Below are 19,688 nucleotides of genomic sequence, written 5' to 3' on the forward strand. Positions count from 1 at the left end.
ATATTGAGTGGTATAGCTTCCAGTACAATATTGAGTGGTATAGCTTCCAGTACAATATTGAGTGGTATAGCTTCCAGTACAATATTGAGTGGTATAGCTTCCAGTACAATATTGAGTGGTATAGCTTCCAGTACAATATTGAGTGGTATAGCTTCCAGTACAATATTGAGTGGTATAGCTTCCAGTACAATATTGAGTGGTATAGCTTCCAGTACAATATTGAGTGGTATAGCTTCCAGTACAATATTGAGTGGTATAGCTTCCAGTACAATATTGTGTGCTATAGCTTCCAGTACAATATTGTGTGCTATAGCTTCCAGTACAATATTGAGTGGTATAGCTTCCAGTACAATATTGTGTGCTATAGCTTCCAGTACAATATTGAGTGGTATAGCTTCCAGTACAATATTGAGTGGTATAGCTTCCAGTACAATATTGTGTGCTATAGCTTCCAGTACAATATTGAGTGGTATAGCTTCCAGTACAATATTGGGTGGTATAGCTTCCAGTACAATATTGAGTGGTATAGCTTCCAGTACAATATTGAGTGCTATAGCTTCCAGTACAATATTGTGTGCTATAGCTTCCAGTACAATATTGTGTGCTATAGCTTCCAGTACAATATTGTGTGCTATAGCTTCCAGTACAATATTGTGTGCTATAGCTTCCAGTACAATATTGTGTGCTATAGCTTCCAGTACAATATTGTGTGCTATAGCTTCCAGTACAATATTGTGTGCTATAGCTTCCAGTACAATATTGTGTGTTATAGCTTCCAGTACAATATTGTCTGCTATAGCTTCCAGTACAATATTGTGTGTTATAGCTTCCAGTACAATATTGTGTGCTATAGCTTCCAGTACAATATTGTGTGCTATAGCTTCCAGTACAATATTGTGTGTTATAGCTTCCAGTACAATATTGTGTGCTATAGCTTCCAGTACAATATTGAGTGCTATAGCTTCCAGTACAATATTGAGTGCTATAGCTTGCAAAATAAACAAATGTGTCTCTGGGTGATGCATTTTTCCATCATTAGGGCTGTTTTAGGAATGTCTCGTAATCAATATGCAGAAACAGTCAATTTTAATGTTTTCAATATATCACAAACTACCTACACATTAGGGAAGTTAACGGTTAGCTGCAGAAAATAGATTTGGTTAATTAGCATCATTTTGTGTTTTCGTTCGTCTTATCTTTTCACGCGCACATCCAACATACGCTATTTGGCTCCTCGAACTAGGCTAATGCCTCTCAAGACAGGCGGCCGGGGGGGAAAAAACTAAGTCCAGTGTTTATTTATTTTTTTCACAATGGAAAAATGCTTTGGTAAGTTATATGACTAACACCAGATATAAAGTATGTAGAAAAGATAATATACCCGACACGATTAACATTATGTGCACACCTGATCGTCGAATATCTCATTCCAAAATCATGGCCATTAATATGGAGTTTCTCCACTCTTCTGGGAAGACTTTCCACTAGATGTTGGAACATTGCTGCGGGGACTTGCTTCCATTCAGCCACGAGCATTAGTGAGGCCGGGCACTGATGTTGGGCGATTAGGCCTGTCCTGTTCACACTAACCTTACAAAAAAACACAGGATCCGCTAATTATATGTACAGTGTGTTTTGGAATGTATTCATACCCTTACACATTTTGATACGTTACAGCCTTATTCTTAAATTGATTTAAATAACTTATTTCCCCCTCATCTACACACACTACATAATACAAAGCAAGAACAGGTTTTTAGACATGTTTATTGACATAACTATTCAGACCCTTTGCTATGAGACTCAACATTGAGCTCAGGTGCATCCTGTTTCCATTGATCCACCTTTTTAGATGTTTCTACATCTTGATTGGAGTCCCATCTGTGGTAAATTCAATTGATTGGACATGGGCTGGTAGTGTGTCCCACCCACACATTCTTGCCACAATCACATTTTTCTCACTAGTTGAACCAGTTACAGAGTTACATTTTTTTCCCCCAATGCACAATTGAACCAGGTGCTCGAGAAAAGCTTCCGTAGTGACTGCAGCAGCTCGTTCATTCACCCTGCCAACTACTATCTGAGACTAGTGGCTTGGATGCAGGGGGATAACAAGTACAATCATGCCTCTAACTAGCTGACTAAACTCAACTTCACCATTTTATGATGGAGTTGAGCGTTGACTAATGTTGGTGGACTGGAGCTCTGACATCACACATGTAAAATACTGATTTCATTACCCAAAGCCCCCTGGCCCTATGATTTGATCATCCGGGACCTGGTCGGAGCTCCACCCAGAATATTTGCCGCTCAACTCCATAACTCGTTGAGTTTAGTCGACTTTAACAAGTCTAGCCACTCGACTCTGATTCTCAAAGTTGATTAAAAACACGTATGCTACCTACATCCCAAATGGCATTTTATTCCCTCCATAGTGCACTTGTTTTGACCAGAGCTCTATGGGCCTTGGTCCAAGTTAGCTACCCTAAATGGACTCTGCACTCTGTTAAGTTGAAATCTACCCTAAATGGACTCTGCACTCTGTTATGTTGAAATCTACCCTAAATGGACTCTGCACTCTGTTATGTTGAAATCTACCCTAAATGGACTCTGCACTCTGTTATGTTGAAATCTACCCTAAATGGACTCTGCACTCTGTTATGTTGAAATTTGCTATGTCTAACTGTGGTTAAATCTGTCGTCCCAGAGGGAGAGCTCAACGTCCTGGATGACATCCTCACCGAGGCCCCTGACCAGGATGACGAGCTCTATAACCCTGAGAGTGAACAGCACGTCAACCAGAAAAAAGGTACCTTTTTAACAGTGCACTTCTGGTCATTTTAAAAGGTTAAAAGATTATATTAGCGAGCCTCATTGCCAATCTGTACCATCATGCCCAAATCACTGTCAGTCTTTGTCATCCCTTTTTGCAATGTACACTGAACAAAAAAATATATATAAACGCAAAATACAACAATTTTTAAGATTTTATTTAGTTACAGTTCATATAAGGAAACTGGTCAATTTCGTGACTGGGAATACAGATATGCATCTGTTGGACACAGACACCTTAAAAAAAGGTAGGGGCGTGGATCAGAACCATTCAGTATCTGGTGTGACCACCATTTGCCTCATGCAGCGTGACACATCTCCTTCGCATAGAATTGATCAGGCTGTTGATTGTGGTCTGTGGAATGTTGTCTCCTCTTCAATGGCTGTGTGAAGTAGCTGGATATATTGGCGGGAATTGGAACACGCTGTTGTCCACGTCGATCCAGAGCATCCCAAACATGCTCAATGGGTGACAAATCTGGTGAGTATGCAGTCCATTGATGAACTGGGACATTTTCAGCTTCCAGGAATTGCGTACAGATCCTTGCGACATGGGGCCGTGCATTATCATGCTGAAACATGAGGTGATGGCGGCGGATGAATGGCACGACAATGGGCCTCAGGATCTCATCACGATATCTCTGCATTTAAATGGCCATCGATAAAATGCAATTGTGTTCGTTGTCTGTGGTTTATGCCTGCCCCATACCATAACCCCACCACCACCATGGGGCACTCTGTTCACAACGTTGACATCAGCAAACCGCTCACTCACACAACGCCATCTGTCATCTGCCCGGTACAGTTGAAACCAGGATTAATCTGTGAAGAGCACACTTCTCCAACGTGTCAGTGGCTATTTGCCCACTGAAATCGGTTACGACGTCAAACTGCAGTCAAGACCCTGGTGAGGGTCAATTTTGAGAAGTTATTTGTTCGTATGGAGATCTGGGATCTTTTATTTCAGCTCATGAAACATGGGACTAACGCTTTACGTGTTGATAGTTCAATATAGTTGGCAAGAACACAAACAGTTGAATAAGGGTGCACGTTTGTAATTTATTATTTTATTGAATACAATATATAAGCCCCAAACAGAACAAGATCATCAAGACCTTTTTAAAAGGTGCCACACACAGAATAGTTTTCCTTTTGTCATTTCAGAAAATGTCCATAATATATCTGCATTAATATTGGAACGTGTTTCACAGTAATCCGTACCCGCCAGTGTTGTGATTGGCTGTGATATTGGCCTATTGATCCCTCCTGCTGGAGCGGCATCTGTTGTCAAAATGAGAAAGCTGTTCTGACTTTGGCTGTCAAATCGTGTCATATTTCCTGGTTGCTAAAATTATACACTGGTTCACTCAATTTCAGTTTGTGAGGAAAACAAGCACTGAATGGTGTAGAGAATCATTGTACCATCTAAATCGCTGTGAATTATGAACTCAGCAAAAAAAAGACCAGGACCTGGTCTTTCAAAGATAATTCGTAAAAATCCAAATAACTTCACAGATCTTCATTGTAAAGGGTTTTAACACTGTGTCCCATGCTTGTTCAATGAACCATAAACAATTAATGAACATGCACCTGTGGAACGGTCTTTAACTTCTTATGGCTGCAGGGGCAGTATTGAGTAGCTTGGATGAAAGGTGCACAGAGGTGCCCATATTAAACGGCCTGCTCCTCAGTCCCAGTTGTTAATATATGCATATTATTATTAGTATTGGATAGAAAACACTCTGAAGTTTCTAAAACTGTTTGAATTATGTCTGTGAGTATAACAGAACTCACATGGCAGGCAAAAACCTGAGAAGTTCCACTTCCTGTTTATATTTTTTCTGGGGGTGCCAAATTTTCAACCAAGGTCCCATTGAAATCACAGCGAGACATTGATGAGTTTTCACTTCCTACGGCTTCCACTAGATGTCAACAATCAATGGAACTTTCAAATACAATCAAATTGATCAGAAATACAGTGTAGACATTGTTAATGTTGTAAATGACTTTTAGCTGGAAACGGCTGATTTTTCAATGGAATATCTACATAGGTGTATAGAGGCCCATTATCAACAACCATCACTCCTGTGTTCCAATGGCACGTTGTCTTAGCTAATCCAAGTTTATCATTTTAAAAGGCTAGTTGATCATTAGAAAACCCTTTTGCAATTATGCTATCACAGCTGAAAACTGTGTCCTGATTTAAAGAAGCAATACAACTGGCCTTTAGACTAGTTGAGTATCTGGACTATCAGCATTTGTGGGTTCGATTACAGGCTCAAAATGGAGACGAGTACATTAGTGTGTCTAGTTTGAGAAACAGACGCCTCACAAGTCCTCAACTGGCAGCTTCATTAAATAGTACCGACAAAACACCAGTCTCAACGTCAACAGTGAAGAGGCAGGATGCTGGCCTTCTAGGCAGAGTTCCTCTGTCCATTGTCTGTTCTTTTACCCATCTTAATCTTTTCTTTTCATTGGCCAGTCTGAGATATGGCTTTTTCTTTGCAACTCTCCCTAGAAGGCCAGCATCCCAGAGTCGCCTCTTCACTGTTGACATTGACACTGGTGTTTTGCGGGTACTATTTAATGAAGCTGCCAGTTGAGGACTTGTGAGGCGTCTGTTTCTCAAACTAGACACTTTATGACAATTTTGTTAGCACAGTTTTCAGCTGTGCTAACATAATTGCAAAAGGGTTTTCTAACGATCAATTAACCTTTTAAAATGATAAACTTGGATTAGCTAAGACAACGTGCCATTGGAACACAGGAGTGATGGTTGCTGATAATGGGCCTCTGTACACCTATGTAGATATTCCATAAAAAATCTGCCATTTCCAGCTAAGATAGTCATTTACAACATAAACAATGTCTACACTGTATTTCGGATCAATTTGACTGTATTTTAATGGATTAAAAATGAGCGTTTCCTTCAAAAAACAAGGACATTTCTAAGTGACCCAAAACGTTTTAATGGTAGTGGATGTAATTTTTCTATCACATAACACAGCCACAAAGTCGGAACAGATGCCGCTCCGGTGGGAGAAATAAAGTGAGACTTTAACAGACAGTACAAGGCAGAAGAGTTTAAGAACATGGACACATTTTCAAAATGTAATATTGAAGATTTAATATGACTCCCCCCCCCCCTCCTGCAGGATCTAAGAGGAAGAATGACCGAGGGGACGACCACGAGCTGAAACGTCTTCGGCCCTCGGCTCACACCACCAGACAGGCCACTAAAAGATCTGCCCCCTCGGCTGGTGCCAGCGGGAAAAAGCTGGTCAACCTCAGGGGTGGGCGGCACCCCTCCGAATACAAGACTGAAGATTACTACGACGACCGGAAGACCCATTCCATCCGAGCTGGTGGGGCGCAGCGGGGGGACCCTCCCAAAGCATCCCATCTTGTCAAGCCTCTGGGCCGCAGGAGAGAGCCAGACAGACAGAGGATCAAGCCCCTCATGCCTGAGCTAACCACAGAGGTAGGAGTGGCTTCACTAAGGGTCACGAGGGGAAGTTACTTTAGCAAATCTGCTGGGCTGTTTTAGGTCTTTTCACTTCGCTAGTCGGTATAGCCTTTTCTTGTTATAATGAAATGAGATGCATCTTCTAGTGATCTATAGATAGGACAGGTCCCTGTCGGTCACAAAGCCAGCGACGACAGGGAAACACTGCTGGTTTGTAGGACAGGTCCCTGTCTGTCACAAAGCCAGCGACGACAGGGAAACACTGCTGGTTTGTTGGACAGGTCCCTACTGCTGGTTTGTAGGACAGGTCCCTGTCGGTCACGAAGCCAGCGTCGACGGGGAAACACTGCTGGTTTGTAGGACAGGGAAACACTGCTGGTTTGTAGGACAGGGAAACACTGCTGGTTTGTAGGACAGGGAAACACTGCTGGTTTGTAGGACAGGGAAACACTGCTAGTTTGTAGGACAGGGAAACACTGCTGGTTTGTCAGTCTGTCCCGCTTCTCGGTAGCTGTTTTTGTGCACTGTGGTTGGCTGCAGTCAACAATAGAAATGAACGGAGGAGAGGACATGATGCTGTATCTTCTGTCAGTGAATTTCCACATCTCATGTTATGTAACTGGTAACGATGAGTTGAGGTCCACTTCATTATTGTTTTCTGGCACATTAATTTATTGTGTGTTTCCACCACTGAGTCGGGGTACGGAGGCTATTTACGATTCCTTTGATTCTATTCATATTTCCGGTTCTTTGATTGGCAGCTGATCAGCTTGTGTTGACTAGTTTATAGAAGGTGTATTACTGACTGAATAAAGTCAAACTCCAAATCATACAACGTAATTATGTCGCATCGGGACAGTGAACCAAAAATCTGCTATTTTTCCTAGTATTCAAAGCCCCGTGTCGAGACTTGCCAGTGACCGCTGAAGTGACTCGTCAGCGTAGCCTAGTGATTGGTTGTTTGCGAATGAACGGCTCTTTTTTTGAGCTGATCTTTTAGGTGAATCGAATCGGTGAGAGAGCCGTTCATTTGGCTCACTAATTTGCGTACTGGTAGGCTACTACTGCTTCTTGGTGAATATCTGCAGATACATTTAGAGAATCGTTTTGATGAAGAAGGTGAATCATCACTGCTGGAACAATAGGTCGTGGAGAACCTCATTCTGGTGCAAAATAGGATGAAAAAAAGCTGATGTCATTATACCTGTATGGTATTATTAAAGAGATTGATGTAGGTCAACTGGAGTAAGTCAACTGCTGTTTTCTGTGTAACAAAGCACGTGTTTACACCCGGCTTCATGCATTAATCAGGCTTCATGCATTAATCAGGCTTCATGCATTAATCAGACCTATAGGTGTACGGGTGACTGACTTTGTGCACTCCCCCCACTTTTATACAATCTAGCGTGGGGTCTGGGGGTCCTTCCCCTGAAATGTTATGTTTACACCATTTTCCTTCAATTCTATATTGTTTCTCAACAGGGAATATATGATATATATGATATATATGATAGAAACCAAACTTTTTTTCTTAGTTTTTTTGACACAATAAACTAAATTGAAGGAGTAGACTAGACTCGTTTCTGACTAGATTACTAATTTCCTGCCTTCCCTCAAAGTCCCACCCACAGGGTTTGATTGATGGGTTTGAAACCCTACCAGCTTATCTTAAACATCTTATCCCTTCCCTGACATTCTCACCCACAGTATTTGATTGACAGGCCAAACTGTTAAATATAGAAAATAACATTCGTTTCCTTAGCCCCCAAGTGTCCACAGCAGCAGAGCCAATAAAATACAGAATTTTACAAATACACAATTGTGGCAATTCATGGAACTGTAAACATGACTATAATCTTGAAGGCTGGTTTAATTGTAAAGGTTATCTTACTTAGTGATCATATAGGCCCTAGTCCATATCCAAAACAACCAACACACTGAAGTCATATAGGCCCTAGTCCATATCCAAAACAACCAACACACTGAAGTCATATAGGCCCTAGTCCATATCCAAAACAACCAACACACTGAAGTCATATAGGCCCTAGTCCATATCCAAAACAACCAACACACTGAAGTCATATAGGCCCTAGTCCATATCCAAAACAACCAACACACTGAAGTCATATAGGCCCTAGTCCATATCCAAAACAACCAACACACTGAAGTCATATAGGCCCTAGTCCATATCCAAAACAACCAACACACTGAAGTCATATAGGCCCTAGTCCATATCCAAAACAACCAACACACTGAAGTCATATAGGCCCTAGTCCATATCCAAAACAACCAACACACTGAAGTCATATAGGCCCTAGTCCATATCCAAAACAACCAACACACTGAAGTCATATAGACCCTAGTCCATATCCAAAACAACCAACACACTGAAGTCATATAGGCCCTAGTTCATATCCAAAACAACCAACACACTGAAGTCATATAGGCCCTAGTCCATATCCAAAACAACCAACACACTGAAGTCATATAGGCCCTAGTCCATATCCAAAACAACCAACACACTGAAGTCATATAGGCCCTAGTCCATATCCAAAACAACCAACACACTGAAGTCATATAGGCCCTAGTCCATATCCAAAACAACCAACACACTGAAGTCATTATATATTTTTCTGTCATTTTAATTGTAAACTCATGTCTTTCTACTCAATACCCCAACTAATTGTACCAATCTGGGAGGTGAAGTCGTTAAAGTCTATTATAATTTAGCTGTGAATCAAGCCATTGGAAGACCAGAGGCCGTCACAAATGGGGCTCGTTCTGCAAAAAAACATGTCTGGGGACGACGACTCCCTGCCTTGCTGCTTTTTCTATTTGGCTGACTTACGGAAAACACTTAAAGTGCATTGGTCTAGAAGAGTCCTATGGTCCACTTGTTTTTACCAAAGCCTATTGGCCTTTGCCAAAAGTAGTGCACTATATAGGGAATAGGGTGCCATTTGCGATACAGACCCTGATGCCTTTCTGTTCTCCTCTTGTCTAGAAGCTGATGCGTCCCATCGAGGGGAGTGTTGGCAGGGTCAGCACCTCCTCCAAGGAAGAGGCAGAAGAAGAGGCATCAGACCAGGAGACGGGCAGCACGGCCGACTCCTCCGAGGGAGACCGGTCCAACATGGAGGGAGAAGAGGTGATGGAGGAAGAAGAAGAGGAGGAGGAGGGAGAGAAGGGCCCAGAGGAAGACGAGGAAGAGGAGGAGGAAGAGTATGAACAGGAGGAAGGGGATCAGAGAGTTGTGAATGAACCGCCTGATTACGACACTCGCAGTGAAGCCAGCGATTCCCAGTCTGATTCAGTGTCGTTCTCCGAGGGGGAGTCGGTTCACTCTGGGTCTGGTTCTGACGCCTCAGGTAAACAAACATCCGCTCAACACATTTTTTTCCTCTTTTCACTATCCTGGTTGCATCCCATTCTCCCGACATCTGTTAACTTCCCTTCGTGGATTAAGAAGGAAATGACTGGTATCAGAAAATGGGTGAAACGGCCTCTCTAGCCCACGTCTACACCGATCCAATGTTGATTCGTATGTGAACGAGTGCCTGGGATTGAAACACCAAGGCTGAAGTGACTCCGTAACACTGCGATGCAGCGCCACTCGGGAGGCCCCGTGTATTTATGTCGCCTTTATTTTGACAGAGTCATGCTGAGACCAAGGTCTCTTTCACAGATAACCCTGTATCAAACATCAGTACACTAAAAGCAAAACACAAGTCTTAGAAAACAAACACATTCATCAGTGAAATGGTCCTCAATCAGCCTTTTGGACTGTCCTAGAGGCACCAATCCATCCCATTTAGAGAGCTTTGGACTGTCCTAGAGGCACCAACAATTCATCCCATTTAGAGAGCCTTGGACTGTCCTAGAGGCACCAATCCATCCCATTTAGAGAGCCTTGGACTGTCCTAGAGACACCAATCCATCCCATTTAGAGAGCCTTGGACTGTCCTAGAGGCACCGATCCATCCCATTTAGAGAGCCTTGGACTGTCCTAGAGACACCAATCCATCCCATTTAGAGAGCCTTGGACTGTCCTAGAGACACCAATCCATCCCATTTAGAGAGCCTTGGACTGTCCTAGAGACACCAATCCATCCCATTTAGAGAGCCTTGGACTGTCCTAGAGACACCAATCCATCCCATTTAGAGAGCCTTGGACTGTCCTAGAGACACCAGTCCATCCCATTTAGAGAGCCTTGGACTGTCCTAGAGGCACCAATCCATCCCATTTAGAGAGCCTTGGACTGTCCTAGAGGCACCAATCCATCCCATTTAGAGAGCCTTGGACTATCCTAGAGGCACCAATCCATCCCATTTAGAGAGCCTTGGACTGTCCTAGAGACACCCATCCATCCCATTTAGAGAGCCTTGGACTGTCCTAGAGACACCAATCCATCCCATTTAGAGAGCCTTGGACTGTCCTAGAGACACCAATCCATCCCATTTAGAGAGCCTTGGACTGTCCTAGAGACACCAATCCATCCCATTTAGAGAGCCTTGGACTGTCCTAGAGACACCAATCCATCCCATTTAGAGAGCCTTGGACTGTCCTAGAGACACCAGTCCATCCCATTTAGAGAGCCTTGGACTGTCCTAGAGGCACCAATCCATCCCATTTAGAGAGCCTTGGACTGTCCTAGAGACACCAGTCCATCCCATTTAGAGAGCCTTGGACTGTCCTAGAGACACCAATCCATCCCATTTAGAGAGCCTTGGACTGTCCTAGAGACACCAATCCATCCCATTTAGAGAGCCTTGGACTGTCCTAGAGGCACCAATCCATCCCATTTAGAGAGCCTTGGAGATTATTCCAAAAGTAAGGTGCCAAAACTCTAACAGCAGATGTACATGGTTGAATATGGAAGGTATCTCCAGAGCTAGACATCTCTCAACCGCGTCTGGTATCTCTGTCCTATGAAGGTACCGCGGAGGTTTATGTAGGAGGGATTTATATAAACGGTGCAATTCATCAGTCTAGCTTTCAAAGAGGACCAGGCTACTTTCTGACACAGAAAGCTATTATGTATCCTGAACCTGGTTCCCCGTCGTAAAAGCCTAGTGTGTTTATCATGGACTGTGTCCAGCAGCTTTCAATACAGTGGCAGCTACATTCATATAAATGATATAAGCCGTATGAATATCAACGGAAGGATTAGTTTTCCGCTATCTAATGACACACGTTAACACGGCCTTCCTTTAGAAGAACAGGTTAACTAACTCCTCAACATGCTTTCTGAAACACGCCTCTCGTCAATCCAGATGCCTACACGATCAAAAGTATGTGGACACCTGCTCATCCAACGTCTCTTTACAAAATCATGGGTATTTAATATGGAGTTGGTCCCCCCCCTTTGCTGCTATAACAGCCTCCACTCTTCTGGGAAGGCTTTCTACTAGATGTTGGAACATTGCTGCGGAGACTTGCTTCCATTCAGCCACGAGCATTAGTGAGGTCGGGCACTGATGTTGGGGCGATTAGGCCTGGCTCGCAGTTGGTGTTCCAATTCATCTCAAAGGTGTTTGATGTGGTTGAGGTCGGGGCTCTGTGCAGGCCAGTCAAGTACTTCCACACCGATCTCAACAAACCGTTTCTGTATGGACCTCGCTTTGTGCACGGGGGCATTGTCATGCTAAAACAGGAAGGGGCCTTCCCCAAACTGTTGCCACAAAGAATTATCTAGAATGTCATTGTATGCTGTAGCGTTAAGATTTCCCTTCACTGGTACTAAGGGGCCCAAACAATAAAAACAGCCCCAGACCATTATTCCTCCTCCACCAAACTTTACAGTTGGCACTATGCATTGGGGCAGGTAGCGTTCTCCTGGCATCGGCCAAACCCAGATTTGTCCGTCGGGACTGCCAGATAGTGAAGCGTCATTCGTCAACTCCAGAAAACGTGTTTCCGCTGCTCCAGAGTCCAATGGCGACGAGCTTTACACCACTCCAGCCGACACTTGGCATTGCCGCTGTAATTTGATTTTATGATGTGATTTTTGTTTATTTTTGTCCTCCAGGTTCTGAGAAGAAGCATGAGAAACTATCCTCCTCTGTCCGAGCCGTCCGCAAGGACCAGACCAGCAAGCTGAAGTACATCCTGCGAGACGCACGCTTCTTCCTGATCAAGAGTAACAACCATGAGAACGTCTCCCTGGCCAAGGCTAAGGTGCACTTCTCTATCTTAACTTAGTCTCTCAATCTCTACCCAGTACAGCCAGTAGAGGACTGGCCCATCCCTCAGAGCCTGGTTCCTCTGGTCTACCTAGTACAGCCAGTAGAGGACTGGCCACCCCTCAGAGCCTGGTTCCTCTCTAGGTTTCTTCTAAGGAGTTTTTCCTAGCCACTGTGCTTTGACTTCTGCTTTGCCAGCTGTTTGGTTCTAGGCTGTGTAACTGTTAAGCATGTTGTTAAGCAACTTCTGATGTGAAAAGGGCTTTATAAAATATTTGATTTAGAATGTACAAAACACCAAATTACCGCCCAAAAATCGTATTGTCTGTTATATGTACTTTTATTTGTTCCTGTAGGGTAATGTTAACTGATGCTGAACACAAACAAGTGAGCTGTTTTATGTTGGTTGTTATTTCCAGGGAGTGTGGTCCACTCTGCCTGTTAATGAGAAGAAGCTGAACGCCGCCTTCCGTTCTGCCCGCAGCGTCATCCTGGTCTTCTCCGTCAGGGAGAGTGGAAAGTTCCAAGGTAAAACAAGGCTGCATCTTAAATGGAATCCTATTCCCTATAATAGTGCACTACTTTTCACCAGGAGCCTCATTTTTCAAAGGTGCGTAGGCACAAATAAGACTCTAAAACCTAGCGCGCGAGACAGTTTTCCCACAGAGGTTGGGGATTGGTCCATTTTTGAACTCGACGGGGAAAGTGTGCTCAGATATCCGATCAAGAGAACGCACAACTTGTTGCTGTTGATCAATTGTATTGCAACCAAATATAGTTTATTTTGAGGGAAACGGAGGTGTTGAATGCACAGTATTTATAATGATGGTAGGCTAATGATAATGCCATTCAGGCACGGCTGCTGAGGCCCCAGAGCCCTATTGTACTTCCTAACTAATCAATAACTAATCAATAACCTTTAGAAATCAAGCAAGTACAAGGGAGGAGCGAAAACCTGCAGAGCCCCGAATCTTCCAGGAATTAACAGCCCTACCTTAGACAGCATCTTGGTTTTCTATCTTGTCTTGGATCACATCCCTGATGTTATCATGCTGTGCGGAGGTCGGCGGGCGCTTTCGCCCCGCGCGGAGGTCGACCTGTGTGTAGTGTACTGAATATGGTCTGTCCTCCTGTGTGTAGTGTACTGAATATGGTCTGTCCTCCTGTGTGTAGTGTACTGAATATGGTCTGTCCTCCTGTGTGTAGTGTACTGAATATGGTCTGTCCTCCTGTGTGTAGTGTACTGAATATGGTCTGTCCTCCTGTGTGTAGTGTACTGAATATGGTCTGTCCTCCTGTGTGTAGTGTACTGAATATGATCTGTCCTCCTGTGTGTAGTGTACTGAATATGGTCTGTCCTCCTGTGTGTAGTGTACTGAATATGGTCTGTCCTCCTGTGTGTAGTGTACTGAATATGGTCTGTCCTCCTGTGTGTAGTGTACTGAATATGGTCTGTCCTCCTGTGTGTAGTGTACTGAATATGATCTGTCCTCCTGTGTGTAGTGTACTGAATATGGTCTGTCCTCCTGTGTGTAGCGTACTGAATATGATCTGTCCTCCTGTGTGTAGCGTACTGAATATGGTCTGTCCTCCTGTGTGTAGTGTACTGAATATGATCTGTCCTGTGTGTAGCGTACTGAATATGGTCTGTCCTCCTGTGTGTAGTGTACTGAATATGGTCTGTCCTCCTGTGTGTAGTGTACTGAATATGGTCTGTCCTCCTGTGTGTAGTGTACTGAATATGGTCTGTCCTCCTGTGTGTAGTGTACTGAATATGGTCTGTCCTCCTGTGTGTAGTGAACTGAATATGGTCTGTCCTCCTGTGTGTAGCGTACTGAATATGGTCTGTCCTCCTGTGTGTGTAGGTTTTGCCAGGCTGTCCTCGGAGTCCCATCATGGAGGTTCTCCCATCCACTGGGTCCTGCCTGCTGGGATGAATGCCAAGATGCTGGGTGGGGTGTTCAAAATCCACTGGATCTGCAGGTAAACGCACTGCTTCTGGCTTATCCTCAATGACATGGGTACGTTCCAAATGGCACCCTATTCCCTATATAGTGCACTACTTTTGCCCCGGGGTCATAAGGTTTGGGTCAAAAGTAGTGCACTACATAGGGAGTTTGGTGTGCCATTTGGAACGTGTCTCATGTCTTTACTGGCATTGTGGTAGCAGACAGAAATATGAATATGCAGATTTTTTCCCCCCAGCCAATTCAGTGTTTAGTGATCTCAGATCTGTTTTAAGACTTGTGCATCCCATGATCCGGTGTAAACGAATAATCTTAAATCTCTTGTTTTCAGACGGGAGTTGCCGTTCACTAAAACGGCTCACCTCTCCAACCCGTGGAATGAACACAAGCCTGTAAAGATCGGCCGAGACGGACAGGTAAACATTCTTCATTTATCCTTGTCTTTTTGGTTCTGCGTCGATCACGTTCTAGAGCTTGTCACTCTAGGATTGTGGGTTTGATTCCTGCTGGGGTCAATCATACAATCATGTGTGCATACATTTTGTTAAGTTGCGTTGTATAAAAGCATCTACTGATTCGTAAAGTATTCAGAACCCTTGACTTTTTCCACATATTTTTTTTAACGTTACAGCCCGATCCTAAAAATAGATTAAATAGTTTCCCCCCTCATAATCTACAAACAATACCCCATAATGACAAATCAATAACATGTTCTGAGAAATATTAGCAAAAGAACAGAAATATTACATTTACGTAAGTATTCAGACCCTTTACTCAGTACTTTGTTGAAGCACCTTTGGCAGCGATTACAGCCTCAAGTCTTCTTGGGTATGATGCTACAAGCTTGGCACACCTGTTTTTGGGGAGTTTCTCCCATTTCTTCTCTGCAGATCCACTCAAGCTCTGTCAGGTTGGATGGGGAGCATCGCTGCACAGCTATTTTCAGGTCTCTACAGAGATGTTCTTTAGGGTTCAAGTCCGGGCTCTGGCTGGGCCACTCAAGGACATTCAGAGACTTGTCCCAAAGCCACTCCTGCATTGTCTTGGCTATGTGCTTAGGGCTGTTGTCCTGTTGGAAGGTGAACCTTCACCCCAGTCTGAGGTCCTGAGCGCTCTGGAGCAGGTTTTCATCAAGGATCTCGCTGTACTTTGCTCTGTTCATCTTTCCCTCGATCCTGACTAGTCTCCCAGTCCCTGCTGTTGAAAAACATCCCCACAGCATGATGCTGCCACCACCATGCTTCACCGTAGGGATGGTGTCAGGTTTCCTCCAGATGTGACGCTTGACATTCAGGCCAAAAATTTCAATCTTGGTTTCATCAGACCAGAGAATCTTGTTCCTCATGGTCAGAGAGACTTTAGGGGCCTTTTGGCAAACTCCAAGCAGGCTGTCATGTGCCTTTTACTAAAGAGTGGCTTCCATCTGGCCACTCTAACATAAAGGCCTGATTGGTGGAGTACTGCAGAGATGATTGTCCTTCTGGAAGGTTCTCCCATCTCCACAGAGGAACTCTGGAGCTCTGTCAGAGTGACCACCGGGTTCTTGGTCAACTCCCTGACCAAGGCCCTTCTCACCCGATTTCTCAGTTTGGCCGGGTGGCCAGCTCTAGGAAGAGTCTTTGTGGTTCCAAACGTCTTCCATTTAAGAATGATGGAGGCCACTGTGTTCTTGGGGACCTTCAATGCTGCAGAAATGTTTTGGTAACCTTCCCCAGATCTGTGCCTCGACACAATCCTGTCTCGGAGCTCTACGGGCAATTCCTTTGACCTCATGGCTTGGTTTTTGCTCTGACATGAACTGTCAACCCTGGGACCTTATATAGACAGGTGTGTGCCTTTCCAAATCATGTCCAATCAATTGAATTTACCACATGTGGACTCCAATCAAGTTGTAGAAACACATTAAGGATGATCAATGGAAACATGATGCCCCTTGAGCTCAATTTCTAGTCTCATAGCAAATGGTCTTAATTCTTATGTAAATAAGGTTTTTCTGTCTTTAATTTAAATGTGCAAACATGTCTAAACCAGTTTTTTGCTTTTTCGTTATGTGGTATTGAAGGGGGAGGGGGTTATTTAATAAATGTTTTTGAATAAAGCTGTAACGTAACAATGTGGAAAAGGAGAATGGGGTCTGAATACTTTCTGAATGCTCTGTATTATATATTTATATTTTCACACTAATTCTAATTGAGTTTTATCTACTGATCTGTCCCGTCTTCCCCCCCCCCCCCCTCCTCGGGACCGTCAGGAGATCGAACCAGGGTGTGGGATGCAGCTGTGCATGCTGTTCCCCCAGGACGAGAGCATTGACTTGTATCAAGTTATTCATAAAATGCGACACAAGCGGAGGATGCCTTCGGAGCCGCGTTCTCGAGGACGCCCGCCGCACAGAGAACCCGCCCGAGGCGACCCGGGAAGGTTAGAAATGTTCTTTGGACTGCTAGTGAGCTACTTGTGTCGGCGTGACATGATGCCGGAGCAGTGTTCTGATCCGATGGTCTAAACCGTCCCTCCCAGAATGCTCTCGTCACATCCCAGCGAAGAGGGAAACCTGCTGACATCCTCTGGGCTGTTGCTAAGGAACCCCGTACCACAGCTCCACAGTATCTATGGGCCGGGCCAGTGGGCCGGACCAGTGTTAACCACAGTATCTATGGGCCGGGCCAGTGGGCCGGACCAGTGTTAACCACAGTATCTATGGGCCGGGCCAGTGGGCCGGACCAGTGTTAACCACAGTATCTATGGGCCGGGCCAGTGGGCTGGACCAGTGTTAACCACAGTATCTATGGGCCGGGCCAGTGCTAAGCCCAGTATCTATGGGCCGGGCCAGTGCTAATCACAGTATCTATGGGCTGGACCAGTGCTAAGCCCAGTATCTATGGGCCGGGCCAGTGCTAACCCCAGTATCTATGGGCGGGGCCATTGCTAACCCCAGTATCTATGGGCGGGGCCATTGCTAACTCCAGTATCTATGGGGGGTTCCATTGCTAACCCCAGTATCTATGGGCCGGGCCATTGCTAACCCCAGTATCTATGGGCCGGGCCATTGCTAACCCCAGTATCTATGGGCCGGGCCATTGCTAACCCCAGTATCTATGGGCGGGGCCAGTGCTAAGCCCAGTATCTATGGGCCGGGCCAGTGTTAACCACCGTATCTATGGGCCGGGCCAGTGTTAACCACCGTATCTATGGGCCGGGCCAGTGTTAACCACCGTATCTATGGGCCGGGCCAGTGCTAGTCGGCTGAGTGTGGCTTGTCTCTCTCTGCAGGTGATGGTGGTTAAATTCAATGTAAAGAAACAGGTTTAGTTTGATCTCTCAATATAAGGAATGCAATTTCATTTTGAACCATCATATACATAAAACCATTTTAAGTTGGAGTTGAGTTTAATACACCAATACATTGTCTTTAGGTTGCTTGAATGAATTTGTCTAGATAAGTTGTTTTTAAATTTGTTTCCCGAAGCCTTTTTCTTTCAGGAGTATCCTGGGGAGTTAAAAACCCTAGTCATATATGGGACTTAGGAAAAAAAGGAGCCGTTCTATTTTAAACAGAAGATGGCACATGGATTTGAGGGGGGGAGAATGATGATGCTGTCTTAAATGCTTCCAGAGGACTTTTCTCTCCCTCCATGGGCCATCTATTGAATATACATCATGTATACCTGTGGTGGTATCTACACTACTGCTGTGGTGTGCCCTGTAGCTTCAGAGTGGGAGGGGTGGGTGTCTATCTACAAAGCTGCTGTAAAGGGAGTAAAAAAGCGTTGGAAAGTTCTGGAAAGCGGTAGGCCTGAGTGGGGAAAAGAATCGTTGGCCTTTGGGAGACCTGACGACAACCTAGAGAGAGAGAGGGCTCTGCCGTGTGGTTCTCACTACTTCCTGTTGCAATGCTCCATTTACACCAGCAATCCAAATCCCCCAACATCCCCTCCAAGAAATCATATACCCGCAAAAAAAAACATTTTGGCTAGCGGTCGGTCGGCCACTGTCCCCCCACAACCCAACAGGACTGAAGATGGTTGTGGTGCTGAGAGAGCCTGCCAGCCGTTCCTTGTTAAAATTTCTTCATCTGGAAAGAATGGCATCTGGTGGTAGGTGGTTAGGGAAACCTAAAGGACTAGGTTAGGAGTGTTTCCTAAAGGACAGGAGTGTTTCCATACCCTAACCTAAAGGACTAGGTAAGGAGTGTTTCCTAAAGGACAGGAGTGTTTCCATACCCTAACCTAAAGGACTAGGTTAGGAGTGTTTCCTAAAGGACAGGAGTGTTTCCATACCCTAACCTAAAGGACTAGGTTAGGAGTGTTTCCTAAAGGACAGGAGTGTTTCCATACCCTAACCTAAAGGACTAGGTAAGGAGTGTTTCCTAAAGGACAGGAGTGTTTCCATACCCTAACCTAAAGGACTAGGTTAGGAGTGTTTCCTAAAGGACAGGAGTGTTTCCATACCCTGACCTAAAGGACTAGGTAAGGAGTGTTTCCTAAAGGACAGGAGTGTTTCCATACCCTAACCTAAAGGACTGAGAATAAGGTAGGAGGAAACCCACTGGCAGAATGATACAAACCCACTCCTTTCCCTGTTAAGGCCTCAATGGACTGAGAATGACACCACGAGGAAGGGAAGTTCTAAGCCAAAGAGGGGTCCGTCACCTTTTTTGGTTTTTATAAAATGGCCGAAGTGAAGTTCATCCCCTGGTCCTTTTCGTTTCGATTGCAATGGACTGCATCAATCACCCTTATCAATCACCCCCTTTGCCCTCCCAGCCCGGCCCCTCCTTGTAATGTCTTTGTGGCTGTAGACCCTAAACCGTAAGATGGACTGTCTATATGAACTTTTGATATCTTAATATATGTCAACGGTAACAGGTCACAAAACTACAAGAAAGCGGTATGTTACAATTTTAACCGGCTCTTTCCTTATTTACCTGTAGACAGTCATTTATCCCAGCTGTGAAAACAAACACAAAAAAAACATTTCACTATCTGGTTGATTTTGAATTGAACATGGAACGTTGTGTTGTGGAGTAATGATCATTCACTTAGTGCTAAGGTGGTTATTGATGGCTAGTCAGAAGCTTTTAGAATAGAGGTCTAGCTCCCTATTGGAGACAGATGTTGCCTCAAACTATCCCCAAACAGGTAATATAACAAGGGTGCACTTCCAATAGTTACAGTATTGTAAACATCCTGTTTTAGCTACAGAATGAGTTGAACTATCATAGGACCAATCTGAAC

At 44.4% G+C, this 19,688-nt stretch overlaps 1 protein-coding gene across 3 annotated transcripts in view; it reads left to right on the top strand.

Moving 5' to 3' along the window:
• ythdc1 (YTH N6-methyladenosine RNA binding protein C1) overlaps positions 1 to 19,688 on the top strand; it is a 36,325-nt gene that overhangs the window by 2,657 nt on the left and 13,980 nt on the right. For all 3 annotated transcript variants that reach the window (XM_071351525.1, XM_071351526.1, XM_071351527.1), the window contains exons 2-9: positions 2,708 to 2,809; positions 5,991 to 6,316; positions 9,306 to 9,669; positions 12,331 to 12,479; positions 12,904 to 13,012; positions 14,350 to 14,467; positions 14,783 to 14,867; positions 16,703 to 16,872. In XM_071351525.1, the coding sequence (XP_071207626.1) occupies positions 2,708 to 2,809; positions 5,991 to 6,316; positions 9,306 to 9,669; positions 12,331 to 12,479; positions 12,904 to 13,012; positions 14,350 to 14,467; positions 14,783 to 14,867; positions 16,703 to 16,872 (1,423 nt within the window). The remainder of the gene's footprint in view (positions 1 to 2,707; positions 2,810 to 5,990; positions 6,317 to 9,305; positions 9,670 to 12,330; positions 12,480 to 12,903; positions 13,013 to 14,349; positions 14,468 to 14,782; positions 14,868 to 16,702; positions 16,873 to 19,688) is intronic.

This window comes from Salvelinus alpinus, chromosome 18, assembly GCF_045679555.1.
Source record: "Salvelinus alpinus chromosome 18, SLU_Salpinus.1, whole genome shotgun sequence".
Taxonomy (NCBI): domain Eukaryota; kingdom Metazoa; phylum Chordata; class Actinopteri; order Salmoniformes; family Salmonidae; genus Salvelinus; species Salvelinus alpinus.